We start from the raw sequence: 19,870 nt of genomic DNA, 5'->3' as shown, positions 1-19,870 counted from the left end.
AACCATTCCACAAATTTTGCTTCCGAAGTAGTACTTTCCATTAAAACTTTGTGAAGACACAATATACATTGGGGTTTTAAGAGGTGTGTTCCTTAAACATAATTGTTCCCCTCTAAATTTTGGCACGGCTTATTTTTTGCTGTATGTGCAGCATATCATCCTCCCTCCCTGGCCCCCCAGTGCAAAACATCTGCTGCAGCCTATATACCTATGTCCCTTACTTTGTCCCAGGGCTTTCAGACAACATCTCTCCATCCTTGCATCTCGTTCATTATGTGTGCATAACCTTTGGAAGTTATTAACTTTTAATGTCAGGGTGCTGTCAAAAATAGGATTTGTATACGCTTCACACAGATAATGGCACATACCAAGCCATTTAAACAAACACTTTATTCTTTACGTGTTCTTGGTACCCGTGTTCCTGCCTGGCTCTATGCTGCCCAGTTCCTGGTCTCCAGTTCCCATCCGTTGCCCAGCCTTTTATCAATCTCTGCCTTTGGCCTGAAGTTAATCTAGATCACAGGCCTATATTTGGACTTTGGTTTTTTCAGTCTGCACTTTAAATCCCTTTGTTTCCCTTATATTTGCTCATTAAATCTATTTTTTCGTCATACCATGGCTACTGCTCATTATCCAGCCATTAAAGGAGAAGGAAATGTTAAAACTAAGTAAGCTTTATTAGAAAGGTCTGTATAAATACACCAGTAAACCCTCAAAGTTGCTCTGAGGCCACTGTCAAAAGAAACACTTAATTTCTTTCCTTCTATTGTGTACACATGGGTTTCTTTATCAGACATCCTGCCTTCAGCTTAAACCTCCTTGCCCCGGGCAAGAGCATGCTCAGTTTGCTCCCCCCCCCTCCCTTCTCTGCTGTAATCTGAGCCCAGAGCTATAAGTGAGCTGGGAGAGACTCAGGCAGCAAGAAATGTCACACCAAGCTAATATTGCAGCTGCTATCCTAGACAAACAGAGAGAGAGAGCTTCTAGAGCTTTTTACTCAGGTATGGTAAAACATTCTACAGAATAAATGGGTATATCCTAAATGATCTCTTGGTGCAACTCCCCAGAGCATATAGCCACACTATGTTATAAATAACGCATAATTACAAATATGCAGTCCATTGTCCTAGGAAGGAAATATATACCCTGCAAGCATTGTTCACTGTCCTTTATTATTCCTTAAGTAGACCAATGCATGAGGGCGCAACTTACTTTATGCACTGATTAGCTCTGCAGATATATCTTTTACGACAAAGTAGTGGTAAATAGTGACTTACTAGCACAAGAATAGGCTTTGCTCATAGTCATCAATAAACCACATCATGCGGCTCTATTACTCTGTAGCATGTCTCAGCACAGTATAGTTGCTCCCATTCCAAAATGTAAATGTAGAGAGACAAAGAGGCAATGTTCTATGCACAAAATAACCTATGCCTTCATAGGTACATAAAACATAAAAAAATTAAATCATATTAGCTAAACTTCCCCCTCCAGTCATGCTAATGACATGTAAATACAGTGAATGTTGAATCATATACAACGCTTCACATTTCTTTCCTTTAGTGCTTATCACATGCCATACATCTGAACACTCACATATATTTTAAAAATAATTTTCCAAGTTGCTCTTTTCTATCAAAATAGAAATGTGATCAGTGCAGTCATGTGAGAAGTGGGGCTATTAAAACATAACCTGTGAAACAAATACCCGCGTCCCCTTATTGTTCCAATAAAATGTAAAATGTGAAAGACACTGCTCCTTAATCTTGTCTCAGAGTGGCCGGTAATTGGTGTCTGTAAACTGAAAAAGTATAAGTTCTTTCAAATTCCATGACTAAAGACAGTGGTTCTGAGTTCATGATGCCCATGTATCCTTTTGTCTGTTCAGATGATTCTTCTTTTGTCTCTAGGTGCATGTTGCAAAGGAGACAGCACTTCTAGGATTCTGCTATATGAAGTTATTGCTGGATGCCAGCAGGTATTTATAGTTTGTATTTAACGCTTATGTTGGTGTTTTTTCTAGCTGTCCCTCACACTGTGATTTGCTTGGTAAGGCTGGGATCAGTCTCCTCTTGTATTGGAATTCTGCACCCTGTGGAGATAGAAAGATAGAAACGTTTCTAGACAGATGTTCCTATTTATTTTATATTTTTGGACAAAAAATGTTCAATAAATTCAGTTTCGTTATTTTGTCAAATGTTAGCTGCTCTGCCTTTGTTTAGGTTGTGCGTGTTCAGTAAGAGTGAGAGTTCAGCCTTTAATAAATATGCCAATATAAAAGTGAATAAAGAGCAGCGAAGTCTCCCTCTGCTGATCATTACTTTCTTTAATGAACGAAATGTGTACTGTTTTTATAAGAAACCTGACTGTATGCAGTGAAATTCTCCCTTCATTTACTGCTGTGGAAAGGGATTGTCAGATGGTCCCTAACTGCTCAGCAGGGAAACAATCATACTTATGAACAGCAGGGGGAGCCCCAGCCTTACTTCCCAGCCATGCAGAACTCAAGCAGCTTTGTTTATGACGATCCCTAAGCAGCCCAGACCACACTGAGCATGTGCACAGTCTTAGTCTTTCAAAGATTTTTAACAAAGTTACAAGATGGTGACCCCCTGTAGCCAACTTTGGAAGCATAAATCATTTGTTTGATTAAGCTAGTGGTGCAAGTTCATGTTTATATTTTGTATACAAAATACAGCATTTCTATCCTTATTCTATTTTAGAATTTACATGCCTTTTAATGGGCCCATATGGCACATACTGTATAAGGGCTGCTTTTCTGTCATATATACTTAATTAACAAAAACTTCATCTCTCTCTCTCTCTCTCTCTCTCTCTCTCTCTCTCTCTCTCTCTCTCTCTCTCTCTCTCTCTCTCTCTCTCTCTATATAAAATATATATTATTCCATGTGTAGCAGTTAAACCTAGGTGCTAGTAAAAAAAAATACACAGGGCCAAGGACAGCACTCCTTGGATTTAAATAATTGACAAATGAAAGGTGTAAATGCATAGATTTATTACTAGAAGTTTCAGTCTCAGTTAGCAATAGTCTTATATTCTTTCTCTTATATTCTTACCATTGAATTTTCTCTTTTCCTTTCTTTGACACATATGAATAATCATTATCAAAAAGACAGTGGCACAGACTATAAGCAGGATAACTGCGAAGAGGATCAAGGACAGGAACTCTGTATCATAAATAAGAGACATAAAGTATTAATCTGGCATTTAGGTTACATACCTGCACACTGTATAAAATGCACTAGAGCCATGTCTGTAATATATAACCATATAATGAATGATGTATTTATAAGCATTGCTTAGTGATGTTGTCAGTTATAACCAGTGATTATTCATGTGATTTCACATTAATTATGGTAAACACAGTTAAAATACTGGAGGTCTCGATTATTTGCATCTGGGGCATTAATAACTGAAGATATAAATAAATGCAACATCTAAAGAACTCATTCACTAACAAAGCGTAAAAGCAGATCAAGTGAATTGGCATTATTTCTCCCACAATGTAAACCCCCCCCTCGTTCCAGTATTATGTTAGGCCTCCACTAGTATCATGTGCTGCAAATTGTGGGTGATTAACCAGTGATAAATCGTGTACAAGTTGCTTTCATGTATTACAGTGTGTATGCGAATTGCACTGAGATGCTTGAGCAAGTAGATATAGTCAGGCTCGGACTGGACCATTGGGACACTGGGAAAAAAACAGTGAGCCCTGCCGCCCCAGGCCTTCTCTCCTCTCTGTTCAAAAACATAGTGCACTCCTTACCCCGATCGCTGGCGCAAGCAAGATATACAGTGCGCTGGGGAGGGGAGGATAGAGTGTATGCCGGCTCTGAGTTTCATGACTGGGGTATGGAGGCCCTGAGGTGATAGTTCCAGTGGGCCCTGCACACCCCAGTCCGACACCAGATATAGCAATAGTTTGTTGGATGTATATATGCAAAAGGAGCCATTGAACTAAAAGCTTCTCGATTCAATGCACCCAGTACTAAATGTATGCAGCTCTTTACACTTGTGCCTGTGTAAGTAAATGAGTTCTTATGTACTATCTGAGAGTGCACTTCTAAAAGCCATTTTCATTTCTAGGTGTTACACGTAGGAAGCAAAATAAGAAACATAATTAGAGGTAAGAGTTAAAGGCCTGAGAAGATTAAAGGGACCACGTTTTCAGGAGACCAAAAATGGAGTAAAATCAGGGAAATGTAGTATGCATAATATGTTGGTGGGACCCAGGGCCAGAACTAGTGGTAGGCAGAAGAGGCACTTGCCTAGGGCGCCAAGCACCTATCTCTTCTTTCACCTTTCTCTGGTCTGGAGCCTTGTTCCCCCACCGAAACTTGTCTCTGTGTGCCCATGCTGGGGAGGGGGCAAAGTGGCAAGTTGGGCTGCCTAGGGAGCCCGGGCCAGGTGGGACCACAGAAAAACAGTGATATTGAGGTGAAATTTAGTACAGTTCAACTTACTCCAATTCATAGTGCTGTCAGTGGTAGTTGTAGAATTATTAAAGACACTCTGTCCTTCAGTGGTCCATGGGTGACTGGTGGTTGTTTTCTCTGGGACATAAGCTTTTGTTGATGATCTGCTGCGGGACACTTGGCTGGGCAAGATTTTAGGGCTGGAACACTTTACATCTTGAGTGGAGGTGCCAGATTCCTGGTGTTCTTGACCTGTTATACTGCAACTTTAATCAGTAGAAGAGGAAATACACAAAATGGGAATTACAAAACATTTTTATATATGCATTTGGGGTCAGTTATTAAACATTGTGCAGGTTGTAAAGAGCAAAAAACTGGTACACTATTTGTCTTTTTCCCAATTATTTGCACCCAAAGATCTGGCCCTTTGTGGAGCACAAAAAGCTGCGCCTTCCAGCAAATTCAGCACTGCTCTTGGTCAGCAGTAGTGTATTCATAGTAGGAGGGTGGTGGGTGCCCCCTAGTTTGCATGTTCCCTTAAATGCCCACTAGCTTGCATGTTATGCAAGATGAGGTCATGGGGCACAACATCTGCCTGAGGGGAGCGTGTTGGAATAAGACCCAGAAGAGCCAATGTCCACCTCAAGGTGCAGAGAGCAGACTACACAAACTACAAAGTTCTAGGCCCAGCTGCTGGCTAGTGCATGAACCATAAGGAGTGGAATATGCACCCTAATGCCTTTGTGTCTGGGGAATCGTTAAATAACTTGGTTAACTTATATGTATATTATACACTGGAAGGTTTGGTGAAATCTCTCTGCACATGCTATTAGAAAATTCAGAGAGCTGTTCTTCTTAGTGCTTTGCTTGCAGTATTGCATTATACTCCACCAATAACATGATAGCACTTCCCTCTGTGCCCAGGTCTGTAGGTCATGTGCTACTGACTCCTTGCACTAGAGTGCGGCTGTGAGCATTGATAGGTACGGCTTATTTACAATCACTATGTGTTTTCCACAAAAATTCCCCAGAATTCGAGGATAAAAGTGGACACACAGGGTAAATTTTCAAAAAAATTATGGTAAAAACTCTTGCATTCAAATTGTGAATAATCCAAACGCGATTCGAATTTTAATTTCAAGATTTATCAAACCCTGGCCCTTTAAAAATGAGATTATTCGCCACCGAAAAACCTGCTGAGTTCATGTATAAGTCAAAAGGAGAAGTCCAGGGATCAACTTGAACATGTTACTAGCCTTCCTGACATTTTCGGAGAAAAAACTCGATTTGAGTTGTCAAATTTGATTTGAGTTTTTGGGTCGGTAATATTTGTTCGAGTTTTAGATATTAGATTTTTTTGTTAAATAACATTGACCTTTGATAAATGCGCCTCCCCGTTGAATGGTGTCACTTTTGGCTCACCAATTTGAGTGGCAGTAATAACAGCATTATGGAGAGATTTGCTCAGCACGCATCAGATTCATTCAGATTCTTTTTTCCAGCTCAAAAAAAAACTTGTCTGAATCACTAAACCCCACACCGATGTGTTAGAGCTCAGTGCTGTGAGGTGGTGGTGTTTGGCTGCTCAAAGCAGTTGCATACATTCCGATGAAGTGACAAATTAATCTGCTTTAATAAACATGTTAACTGGCTCCACTCTTTTCTAACTGTCATGACTCAGAAAAGTGCTTAGTTACTGAGAAACATTTGAACTTTTTGGAATTCTTCAGAATTTCCCAGTTTTAATTTTATTGTTTTGCCCCAGAATTGATACTGTGAGTCAGCAACACATTCAGAGTAGCTAGGAGATCAAAAGCAACAAGGAAACAAATGCTCAATCTGTTCATTAAGCAAATAATAAAGAAACTAATAAAGGGATAATCATCTAATAAGAATGTATACATGTACTATTTGTTGTGTTGTCTGGCTTGGATTTATATTCATACTATTAATCCTCAGGAGAACATTGGCCTCCATGATTTTGTAGAGATTTGGAAAATCTAGTCTCCAGGAATATCCAAATAAGGTTTTTTTACCCTAATTAGCTAAAAAGGTGAAAACAAAAATCAGCCCTTGTGTTCGGCTAATGTAGATTGATATATAGATATTTATATATCACAGGATTATGAACAGATGGGATGTAGCAATGTTTGCTGGGATTCTCAGATTATTTTATGCATGGACTGGCAATCTGTGGGTTCTGGCAAATACCAGATGGGCTGCTGTAAATTGCCACAGTCACTATTTAGTGGGCTGCTGGGGGGCTGGTTGGATCTCTATGTACTTCAAATGCCAGGGCCTATTTTGAATCCCAGTCCAGACCTGCCAATGCCAATTATTTTAAATAAGGCTTTCCAATGTCTAGCATAGTCCTTTCCCAGACCTTTACCTACTTGAAATGCCATAAATTAGCCCTTGGGCTCCTTTTAGCACCAAAATCCACTCATGTGTCTATACTCAGACCTAAGCAGTGCCAGTGTCAGTGCAGACAGACAAGGGGGCAGAGGCCAGTGAATGTTCTGTTTCTTGGCCTGTGATGTCACTTGCTTAGGGATTCTAATGACAGATTTCAGAGTCTTCTGCATGGATGATGTAACCGATGGCCTCTGTGATCCTCTCTGGGTATTAAGGTAGCCTAAGACCAGTGTCAGACTGGGGCAGTGGGACACCAAGAAAAAAGCAGATGGGGCCCCCCCGACCGAGACCCGATCCACTCGCCAAGAGTGCCCCCTGTCCGCCCACCCAGAGCGCCCCCTCTACCCAAATTATAGACACAAAATCAAGTAGGTAGCAAGGAAGTATTCAGAGAATGTGCACGGGGGGGGGGAGGTGCAAAGTTGGACGCTGGGAGGAGAGCCCTTCATGGGGGCGGGGCTTGAAGTTGCCATTCTTTGGGCCCTGGATGCCCTTGTCCAACCCTGCCTAAGATCAATTATCTAATGCAAAGTGATCTGCCTTTTCTAAGTATAACTTTCTAAGTTGTGACCTGGGTCAATTAAAGTGCAGCAGGCAACAGAGAATGCTGGGGTTATGATGCACTTAAAGACACTCTAGGTGTGGATACACCTACTTATTTATGGATTTAAATATAATGGAAAAATAATGAATGGTGTCCCCATAATAGCCATGTGTCTACAGGGAATCTATAAACCAATCTTCACACTGCTCCTTAAAGGAGAAGGACAGGCTTGCAACACTTGGGGGTGCCAAATGTTAGGCACCCCCAAGTAATTGTATTTACTTACCTGAAACCCCTGGCCGGTGCTCCTATCAGCAGAAAACTGCACCGGCCCGGGGTTATACCAGTGAGCAACACGAAGTGATCCTCTTCCATCTTCTTCTTTCTTCAAATTTCCCGGGGCAGACTGCACATGTGCAGCCGGACGAAGAGGGAGATGAAGAAGATCGCTCTGTGGTGCTCACTGGTATAACCCTGGGCTGGTGCAGTTTTCTGCTGATAGGAGCACTGGCCCAGGGTTTCAGGTAAGTAAATACAATTACTTGGGGGTGACTAACATTTGGCATCACAAAGCCTTTCCTTCTCCTTTAACAATGCAGGGCAGTAAGTCAAAAAAAAACATGAAACAGGTCAGTGTGGCCAATGACCACTAAATATTCTGTTCTAATTGAAAAGCCACAAGATTAAAAAACACACAATCTTACATTCAAAATGAATAAATAATAATCTTTAATGATATAATTTCTTTTTTTAGAAGAAAACTTTCATTATATGGAAATGTTTGTTGGCAGGTGGTGCCCCACTTACTTGGTCCATGGGCGGCATTTGCTGTTGTCTTCACTTGAGAAGTGTCCTTGTGGGCAGGGCACACATTCTGAAATATGTAAGGACAGAAGTAAAAGCTCAGCACAGGCTAATGCATATCACATACAGTGTCATAAGCATGGGAGATTGAATGGATTCTTTCTGTTTTTTTTGTAAGATATATTTTCTTTTTAGTTTACACTAGTACAACAGCAGTATTTTTGCCCTTCAGCAGCACTAAAGAGAACTCCTGTTGTGTCAAGGTCATTCATGATAACAGTTAATATCCTATCAAAATTATATGTTTAAATCGCATTAGATAAGAATATCCAACTTTGCCTTATCCCTATTGTGCTATATGGATATAGGAACAATCATTATAATGTTATTTTATGGCCAAACATACCTTGCAGTATTGTTTTTTGATGAGGATGGGGTTGGATGGGTTACATTTTTCTTTCAGATTAATTTTTTCACCTTAATTTGCATTTTTTTTAATATATATTCTCTCAAGCACCCTCACACAGGGTCATAGTAATAAAAACACCAGGGTCTAGTGTGGGTCTTGACTGCAGTTATACTACATGACCAAAATAGATGATTCCCCTTCTAATTATTATAATTGGCTAATTAAGTCACATCTGTCATTACTAATACAAATGCTCTTGAGTCTAAATGGAATCAATTCCCTCCAACAATGCTCCAGGAAACCTTTCCAGGAGAGTAGAGGCTGTTATAGCAGCAAAGGGATGTCCATTTAAACAAGCCGAACAGTGAAGGGCCAAGGACAGACCCCTGCAGTACTCCACTAACTACACTGGTTCAATTAGAAAGTGTTCAGTTACTGCCACTCTTTGTAATCTATGCTTCAGCAAGTTCTCTATCCAAATACAAATATTATGTTCCAGGCCAATATTTCTTTATTTATTTTGAAAATGTTTTATTTGATTTTCATATTAAACAAGTAATAACATTATGACAGCAAATATTATGCAGATGAAGAAAGACGTATTCAATATGATGGCATAGTGAGATTGAAAACGGAATACAATTTTAAGAGACTGACAATAAACTGAAAATAACAAAAATTAACTAAGCCAGTGGAAGTAAACATATTGAAATCAAATACAAATATTATGTTCCATGCCAATATTTCTTAATTTAACCAGCAAGTAGATCACATCCACTGCCACCCCTATGTTTAGGTTTTGGCAATTAGACAATTAGAAAGCAATTAGACAATTTACAATCCTCTGCTGGGCAATTCTGTTTATTCAATTCAATTGGGGAAGGGGTCTGTGCAGGGGACCCATTCAAACTGGAACCTGCATGTTATTTTTTAGTTTGGTATTGACATTCAACCAAATTGTAAAACAATGATCTCAATGTATCCCCAATAAATATAATTAGCTTTGGGAAGTATAATCCATGAATAATTCCTTCTGGTAGTTTAATTGTATTAATGAAATGCAGCATGAGACACTATGGATATTGAGTCTCACAAAACCCAAGATTTATTTAAAAATGAACTTACGATTTGCTACTATGTGATTCCCTTTTTTACACAGACATGCTGTCTTCTTATCATTTTTCTCTTCACTCCCAGCCGGGCATTTGCACACAGCATCAGAGGATTTGTCACATGGTTTAATCTCAATGCTACCTGAAAAGTGGAAAAAAACATTATTATTATATTGACCAATGACCAACAAAAATGCCTGAGAAAAGAAACTATTACTATGTTTAGTGACCAGAGAAACATCAGATGACTTAATATAATGGTGAACTATTGTAAAAATGAAAATGTATAAAATATTAGCTTCATCATACTGAAATAAGAAACTTTATAAATATAATCAGTGGGAAATTCTGTATTGGTTCTGAAATAATCAAGTTGTCCAAGTTGTTCCCCTCTCATCAACCTGTATCTCTCTTCATTCTTTCTTCATGCAGGAGTTGGGAATCAGATTTTGATTGACAGTTAAATCCAATAATTCTTTTAGAGACACTCCCTTTCCTAGCAGCTGTATTAGAGCTCACTCAACCACTGTAAATCAACAAAATAACTGACTTTGGCACAAATCCTGCATGTAGAGAGACAGAATTTCAGCTATTATACATCTTCTAAAACTGTTATTTGAAAAAAAAAAACTACCCTAATTTGAATCCATATTTGTGCATTAAATGCAATGGATTCAACTTAGAGGGTGATTGCTGTTATGAAGGAATTATGGGGAAATACTGCATTGTGGGTACAAATCATGTCAATTTGTGTCTAGCTTTTGCACTTTGCTCACTGTGCTTTGTTTATAACTGATCCTTTTGTGCGCCTTTGTAATTTGGACCCTAGCAACCAGATTGCTTAAATTGGAGATTGGAGAGCCACTAAATAAAAAGAAATATCGCTCAAAAACCACAAATAATTAAAAATGAAAAAAAACTGCAAACTGTCTCAGAATATCACTCTCTACATTATACTAAAAGTTGATTTAAATACGAACAACCCCTTTCAATTACCACCACCACCAGAGGATCTCTTACTTTTATCACAAGGATTGCAGACCTTGCATTTGTAATTTGTTCTTGGTGGATTATAGAATCCTTCTGGGCAAGCTGCACATGTTGGTTTCGGATTATTGCTGGTGCAACGTTTTCTCATTTCTTCGCCTGGAAAAGCAGAAAAATCAATATGCTTTTAGTGATGTCAAAAGAAACCACATTTGTAACATTATCCTGATCATGTGCAGGGAAAATCTATTAGTTACTGCAATAAATCACAACAGAAAGTCTGAAAGAGGAAACTGGAATTTTTCCTGTTTATTTGGAACAAGTACAGTAGTTCACATGAAAGATGAAAAGGTAAAAGTTAATGAAAAAAGAACAATTACAATGACTTGACAATTCTACAACATCAAACATTTCAAATACAGGGAATATAAACTATTATATTGTCATAATTATTTGTATACTTACAATGGATGCAAAATTCATAAAATGTGCCAATGAATACAACTGCCTTAAAGGGCATGTAAAGGCAAAAAAAATAAAATACAATTTTTTACTTTCTTTAATGAAAAAGAAACCTATCTCCAATATACTTTATTTTAAAAATGACTACCATTTTTATAAGAAACCTGACTGTATGCAGTGAAATTCTCCCTTCATTTACTGCTGTGGATAGGAATTGTCAGATGGTCCCTAACTGCTGAGCAGGGAAACAATCATACTTATGAACAGCAGGGGGAGCCCCCACCTTACTTCCCAGCCATGCAGAACTCAAGCAGCTTTGTTTGTTTCCCTGTAGAGCAGTCGCCGACTGTGTAGAGATTTGTATTGGATTTTATTCTTGCCTTTACTGTTTCCAACTCCAGGTGCAGGGAAAAGATCATGGAGCCAGGTTTAAACAGATAAACTGGGTTGTAGAAAGTTTGTATCAAACAATACAGAAGCTATAAAATCCACATTAGATTACATGACAACACAGGACCCAGTGCAGTCTGCCTATTCTGCTGTCTTGCTGTATCAGCTTCTGGCAGATATTTTCTGACTTCTGCTGTTTTGATAATTTATGAAAATCCCTAAGCAGCCCAGACCCCACTGAGCATGTGCACAGTCTTGGTCTTGCAAAGATGTATAACAAAGTTACAAGATGGTGACCCCCTGTAGCCAACTTTGCAAGGATAAATCATTTGTTTTATTAGTCTTGTGGTGCAGTAAGTTCATGTTTATGTTTAGTATACATGTTTAGTATACAAAATACAGCATTTCTAGCCTTGTTCTATTCTAGACTTTACTGACACTTTGTGCTGCATTGGGTGCTAATATACTGGTGCTCCAATTATGCTGAATTCTGGATAAAACTATGCATTATGGGTAAAAAAACATGGACATTTGGACCAAAAACTCACTTTGTACATAATATTGCATTTGTGTTCGACTGGGCCACTGATACACTGTCTCTGTTACTTCTCATGAGAAACTAAAGCTTTGCCATGGCCACAAGATTTTCCTAAATGAAAATATTCAAGTACAGGTATGGGACCTGTTATCCAGAATGCTCGGGACCTGAGGTTTTGCTGATAACAGATCTTTCAGTAATTTGGATCTTCATACTAAAGAATCATGTAAACATTAAATAAACCCAATGGGCTGGTTTTGCTAACAATAAGGATTAATTATATCTTAGTTGGGATCAAGTACAAGGTATTGTTTTATTATTACAGAGAAAAATAAAATAATTTTTAAAAATCTTAATTATCTGGATTAAATGAAGTCTATGGAAGATAGCCTTTCCGTAATTCGGAGCTTTCTGGATAACGGATTTCTGGAGAACAGATCCCCTACCTGGAATTGTTTTTTTTTTTTTTTTAATAAAGATTTTTAAAATCTTGGTTTAAGGTGTTATTCCTGCTTTGGTTGGTTCAAATCTCATTGCTACTGAACGTGGTGAGAATCCTAAGCAGTTGCGGTGTATTCAGCCAGAAAGTCTGGGTTTCAGCCAAGGGTGCAGCTCTGCAGGTGTTACAAGAACCGCAGCAGTTTCCTTCAGTTGTAGAACATATCACAAAGCCCATTCCTGGCAGCACATTGCTCATCTACAGTTTGTTCTACGAGTGATAAGAAAGTGTGGTTAGGCTTGCACTCTTCTTAGAAACACCTGCAGGGGTCCTACGGGAACATTCTTTAACTTGTGGCTACAAGACTTCTAGCAACACATTGGATCACAGAGCAGATCCCTTTGGGAGAGGACTGTATCCCCGGCTCAATGCGACCCTTACCCAAGCTCATATCTGTTTCAGTACCAACTAGTTATCTGTTTACATCCCATACACAGACCAATAAGTTGCTGTCAGCCTATGTACAACCTTCAATTGAAGGATCATTCAACCATGAATACAAACTTATACAGCTAGGGATCTGCTTATGCCTGTCCTCTTTGAATTTTGGTCTTATACGTAGATACACCCCCCACCACCACTACCTTTCTGCTATATTTTTCAGCATCCATTCCCTACCACTTTATTCAGTTGTTTCTGGTCAGTACTCAAAATACTCGAAAAACTGAAGAGGACTCTAATCTGTAGAAGAGGATAGCTCTACAGTAGAGGAATTAGCCATGCAGCTGTATCAAACAAGCCAGTGGTACTGAAGATAAAAGCATGGCTGGATGACCATAGGTAGAGCTCCTTCTCCAATGCACAAGTTCTTGGGATAAGGTCCCACAATCTATTTCAGCGTTTGAACAGGTTTCCCATATACAGGTATGGTTTTTATGAATTATCATATCTCCCATATAACTTGTTGGATAATCAGCCCTGAAAAACATTTTAACTCAACTACTTTTTGAATAAAGTGGCAGCCTTAACCACACTTGAACCTTACTTCTAGTTTATATCACATATAGTTACTCATCCAGAGTAACACCAATTTACTCAAATATATACTTGTCTATTTGAGATATTTGTCATGACCTGAGGTCAGAAGGGGCAGTTTATAAGCCACCAGCACATCATTACTGACATTCTGACTGGCTCAATCACTTAGCAGGTGATTTATCAAGGTTCGAATTTGAAGTTTTGCCACAATTCTAATTTTTTTGCACAAAAAAACTCACAAACTCGAACTATATTTTCAAAAACTGAGATGTTTGTTATTTATTAAGCACAAAAAAACGACAATGTAAAAGCTTATAGCAGTCAGTGGGAGTTTGAATTTGAGATTTTCATGTTTTTTTGAGCTTGTAAACTCACAAATTCAAGGTGTTCAAGTTTTTTTGTCCACGTTTGTACTCAATTGAGTTTTTAATATTCAGATTTTTTTAATAATGAAGCAAACTTATTTTAGATTGTGAATTTATTTGAAGTAGAAAATACATCTAAAAACCTCACAAATTTTATTTTTGATAAATAGTGCAAGGCAACACATGGACACTTTTTGTAAAGAAAGAAGAGCCAGTATAGACATTGGTCACTGGTCCAAAGACATTTAACATATTACAAAAAAACTAGCTTTTAATAACTGACTGGGATTCTCTTTTCAGACCATGAACCCTTGTATCACACTGTGCATATTCCTATTCCATTTCATATACTGTAGCTCCCCATCTCTTTGCCAAACTTCCCCTTTCATGTGCAGTCTCAGCTGCTTCAGGAAGTAAACACTTTCTCTATTTCTGTTCATATAGGTTAAATATTTGAAGTTATCGCCTACATAAGGAAAATAGCAAAAATAGAAAAAAAACCCCGTTACGTTCGCATAGGGGCTGATAGAAAAGGGGAAGTACACATTTTGCAGATGTTTTTAAAAGATGAAATTGCTCTGGTAACTAATGTAGCCATATGTAAGATATAGGTAGTTGCTGAACTACAGCTCCCAGCATTCTGGGCAGCCAAAAGTTGTTTGACATTTGACTTAGCATGTGGCTGCTTTAGCCCATGTGCATAACCTGTGATCCCCTTTAAAGGGGTTGTTCACCTTTAAATTAACTTTAAGTATGATGTACAGAGTGATATTCTGAGATGATTTGCATTTGGTTTTCATTTTTTTATTATTTGTGGTTTTTTAGTTATTTAGCTTTTTACTCAGCAGCTCTTCTGTTTGCAATTTCAGGTTGCTAGAGTCCAAATTATCCTAGCAACCATACATTGATTTGAATAAGAGACTGGAATATGAATAGGAGAGAACTGAATAGAAAGATGAGTAATAAAAAGTAGCAATAACAATTTTTATGTAACCTTACAGAGCATCTGTTTTTAGATGGGGTCAGTGACCTCTATTTGAAAGCTGGAAAGAGTTTTAAGAAGAATGCAAATAATTTAAAAACTATATATATATATAACATCAACCAATTTAAAAGTAAGCCACTCTATAGCGTACTAAAAGTTAACTTTAAGGTTTACCACCCCTTTAACCATGCATATATGTTTGATGATCTAGCCCCTTTGCTGGTCCTTCCCCAGGTACCACTACAGCCATTGGGTCTGCACCCCCAATAGTTACACCACTGTTGCAGTTCCTGAGATTTGGGCTTGCTTAGTGGTGTAAAAAGATGGTGATTGATCCCTAACTGCCTAACCTCACTGTCAGATCGAAGAACAGCAGATTGTATGTTTACTTCCCCTTTAATCTCAGATAATGACCCTGAATGCAACTCATATTTATTTTCTTGCCTCACCTGTCTCAGCATAAAAAAATCAACTATGAGGGTTCATTTTCATTGGGAATACATATTTTTATGGCTTGTCATTATTTTCAGCCCCTCTGCTGTTGATCTTCCATTCTAGCTTCCCTACTGCTGCTGCACGGTTGTTGGGCAGTTATGCCCTGGAGACCAGGCAGCACTTGAAATTTCAAGCTAGACAGATAGAAAACAGCAATTGTTCTTTCTTAAAGGCTCAAAAATAAATAAAAAAACAGGCTCTTTTCAAACCGTCTAAGAATGCAGCTTCCTACTTCATACAAAATGCTAATTTGAACTACTCCTTAAAGACAAATATAGAATTGACTTTTTGCATGGCTCATTAGAATTCTCAACAGGTACCCCCCATAGTGATGAACTGAATCCCAGTTTGGGACGGCCAAATTCTAGCACATGCTACAGAATTCAAATTCAGCTGAATCAAACCCTTATGGGTAGAACAACAGGAGCGTTTTTAAGTGCGAGATGAGTCGCAGGCGTCACGTCGGATGCACTAAATCTAAGGTAAGTAATAGAAATGTCGGACGTTGTCGTTACATGCATCCGACACGACTGTCAGATGAGAATGCTACATGTTGTGTCTTCATCTGACAGTCGTGTCAGATGCATGTAGCGACAACGTCCGATATTCCTATTGCTTACCTTAGATTTGGTGCATCCAACATGACGCCTGCGACTCATCTCAGCACGTTGGAGCGGAAGGTGTCGCACCTGTAATTCTACCCTAAAGGACTAAACATCTGAATGTGAATTTTATTGGTGTAATCATTACCCATGCATTGACTTTGGTTATGATATCCATACACTGGAGCTCATTTATCAACACTGGGAAATTTGCCTTTGGGCAGTAACCCATGGCAACCAATCAAATTTCTGCATTCATTGTTCTACTTGCAGCTGGCTTTAAAAAGCTATTCACTGATTGGTTACTATGGCTAACTGCAGAGTAAGTAATTCAACCGGCACACAGGTCTTAGTTGCAAGCAGGGACAACCCTTGCTGTATTTTATTTGCGTGATGCAACGTTTCGGGGTGATCAAGCATGCTTGACAAAGGGGATCACCCCGAAACGTTGCATCACGCAAATAAAATACAGCAAGGGTTGTCCCTGCTTGCAACTAAGACCTGTGTGCCGGTTACAAACTACAGAGTAATTACTTACTCTGTAGTTTGTGGGTTTCCGAAGCCTTCTCGGCCGGGCAACAGGCAACATACGATTTGGAGAGCCAGGGTGTGCAATTTGGTAACTATACCTGTTTCTATACTATGGGTAACTGCCCATGGGCAAATTTGCCCAGTGTTGATAAATGAGCCCCAGTGTTAGTGTTAGTGCGGCCATAGGACAGGTTCCAACAGTGATAGTCAACTTGTGGCTGAAATGCTGGGAGCTGTAGTTCAGCAACAGCACAGAGAGGCACCGGCTGCCAACCAACATTCTCTAGAAGATATTTCACCTTATGCCTGTTTTTTCTAACTTTCCCTTTCAGTGAGGCTACTCTTTATTCAATACATTTTTGTTTTCCGCTAATACTGATTGGCCTTCTTCATTCACAAGGACATCGGGCCGCAAGCATGGAAAATGCAGCTTTTTCATCAGAATATGACGTTGATGTATATACTATATTTTTTGGATTTGTTAAAATTTGTTTAAAATTAGGCATACAGTTTGCAACACATATCTACAAAAGTACATCAGAGCATAATATATATGTAATATAAAGGTAGTAACATTCATTAATAACTGTAGAAACCAAGCACCAAATGTTTCTCATTCACATAATTCAATAAAAGTCTCTCTCTTTGTCTTGGTACTTAAAGCACAAAAAGAAAAGGTCTCCAGAATCTTACAGGAACATCAGTATAATAACCACGGAAACCCCTAGATACTAACGTAAAAGTACCATTGAGTCATTAGCCCTGAGAATAGAGGCATCTGACTGACAGAAGGGCATGCGGATTGGTGTTTATGGAACTTCTTTATCAGGTTACAACAATGGCAAGAGAATCTATAGTCAGGGTTGGGCCCTATTATTTATATTATGTATATAATGCAGGGCTGTCAAAACTATAACCCTACAGTTTTCAGAGGGTGGCAGGGACTGGCAGTTGCAATTCATCAGCAGCTGGAGGATATAGATCGGACTCTACTTGCCGGAGACAGTTTTTCCCTCCTCTCTAATCACTACCACAATTTTTTCCAGCGTCACTCTGTATGGAAAGTTAAGTGATTTACAGATTTGACAATGGGTCCTACCTTTCTCCTATTCAAGAGGCTGTATCCTCTCTGTATTAATAAGAATATAAATTGCAGTCATTTCATTCAAAAGTGACTTTTTTTTTAAAGGGGTTGGCCAGCTTTACATTAACTTTTAGTATGATGTAGAGAGTGATATATTGAGACACTTTGCAATTGGTTTCCATTTTTTATTATTTGTGGTTTTGGGTTATTTAGCTTTTTATTCAGCAGCTCTCCAGTTTGCAATTTCAGGGCCAGAATAGCCTAGAGACTGGAATAAGAATAGGAGAGGAAAGTAGCAATAACAATACATTTGTAATATTTGTTCTTTGGATAGGGTCAGTGACCCCCATTTGAGAGACACAAAAAAAGAAGGCAATTAATTTAAAAACTATACAAATTAAAAACCTGCTTAAAATTAGTCATTCTATAACATAATACTTAAAGGTGAATCTCCCCATTAATCAGACAACATGGTGGCACTGTATATATAGTTATACTCTATAGCAGGGATCCCCAACCTTTTTTACCCATGAGCAACATTCAGATGTAAAAAGAGTTGGAGAGCAACACAAGCAAGAAAATGTCTCTGGGTTGACAAATAAGGTCTGTGATTGGCTATTGGTAACCCCTATGTGGACTAGCAGTCTACAGGAGGTTCTGTTTGGCAGTACATCTGGTTTTTATCCAACCAAAACATAAAACTTGCTAAGCTAAAGCTAAAACTTGCCTCCAAGCCTGGAATTCACAAATAAGCATCTGCTTTGAGGCCACGGGGAGCAACATCCAAGGGGTTGGAGAGCAACATGTTGTTCGCAGGCTACTGGTTGGGGATCACTGCTCTGTAGCTTTTATATCAAGCCTTGTTATATACGAGTTATATAAGAGTTAATATGTGCTGGAGAAAGTTCCACTATGAGGAGGCAAATGAAAAAGACAAATAAGGAACAAGTGAAATGGCACAGAAGCTGCAAATGTCACACTATTTCAGAGCAATCACTTACCTTCAGAACAGAAATCACAGCAGATCTCTGTGCCTCCTTCCGGGGTGTAAGAACTCTGGTGACTTGGGCACAGGGCATGGTTACTGGTGAGCAGCGCTAGAAACCAAAGTGCCATGAGGAGGCAGAACTCAGCCATAGCCTTGATGCCTTGATTCATCCGGGAGGAGAAATAACCCACTTCTGCTAAAGTCATACCAAGCTCAAACATTCCATTTTATGTCTCAGGTCTCAGGGGAGGAGAGAAACTTGTCACCAACCAATCAGTGTTTTCTCCTTTTTTTTTTTGCGGTGGCCTAAAGGAAATGTTTTTAAGTGCAAAAAAAAAAGTTAAAATATTTTGCTGAAACAGATGTGTCAGATTTTCTAAAGTGAAGTTTATTTCATAAGCTATTAATAGCTCGTTTTTTCATTTGCTCAGCTTCTGTCCAAAGAAAGGTTTTTTTTATGATTATATAACACTAGTATGTGATGTTTGGTCAATATGCTATTTTTTGATGCAATTTTTACGGCAGTCATGTTTTCCGGCCTGCGTGAACATTTTTCACCATCTTCTGCAATGAACCCATTTAACATTTCTCTTAAATACATATAAAATATTTTTTAAAATTGTTCAAATATTGATACACATGCCCCTTGAAGTCATGTGACAGGAAAGGTATAATCCCTGGGGTGCCAAATCTTAGCCCCCCCCCCTTGAATTCCTGTATAAATCCAGTCTCTACAGAAACTGATTCTCCATGATCTTGTTCCACTTCTGTCCACTTCTCCCTGGGCCTGGCCAGCGCATGCACAGCAAATAGTCATTTAGCCAGTGTTTTGCTTCTAAGTTCAGCTTTCACTGTACTGGGAAGAGGCCTGCGCATACTGGTACAAAGAGAAGATGGAAGAAGACAAAGAAGTTGGCAATGATGATAAAAATACCTCTAAAAATCCCATATGAATGGAGAGCAGTGGCATTTTACTCTCTCGGACAGTGACAAGCTCTAATTTCACTCTTTAATAAATATGCCCGATGGAGAAAGATGAAGAGAGTGGAAAACACAGTTTTGGATTTTGAGCTGCAGTGCTCATTTAGGAACCCATGGTAGAGCAAACCTGCATCCATTCAGATGCTATTAACAAAAGTACTTGAGTCAGAACATACCCTGGGATTAACACATTCTGAGGGGGAGTTACTTCCAGTGCTCCCTTTGCTTGTTGCACCTACATACATCAAAAAAAAGTATTGTTAAA

At 38.8% G+C, this 19,870-nt stretch overlaps 1 protein-coding gene across 1 annotated transcript; it reads right to left on the bottom strand.

Annotated features, from left to right (window-relative positions):
* Positions 1–1,153: 1,153 nt before the first annotated feature.
* On the bottom strand, positions 1,154–18,845 carry LOC121395568 (tumor necrosis factor receptor superfamily member 4-like). Its single transcript, XM_041569369.1, has 7 exons — positions 18,638–18,845; positions 10,741–10,866; positions 9,734–9,862; positions 8,203–8,269; positions 4,485–4,702; positions 3,078–3,188; positions 1,154–2,092 (listed from the first exon to the last, which is right to left on the bottom strand). Exons 1-7 carry the CDS (start codon positions 18,843–18,845, stop codon positions 2,031–2,033), a joined length of 921 nt encoding a protein of 306 aa, XP_041425303.1. The 3' UTR covers positions 1,154–2,030.
* Positions 18,846–19,870: the final 1,025 nt, after the last annotated feature.

This window comes from Xenopus laevis, chromosome 7L (assembly GCF_017654675.1).
Source record: "Xenopus laevis strain J_2021 chromosome 7L, Xenopus_laevis_v10.1, whole genome shotgun sequence".
Lineage (NCBI taxonomy): Eukaryota > Metazoa > Chordata > Amphibia > Anura > Pipidae > Xenopus > Xenopus laevis.
Note: the sequence above shows the minus strand (reverse complement) of the source record. Positions and strands in the feature narration are given on the sequence as shown.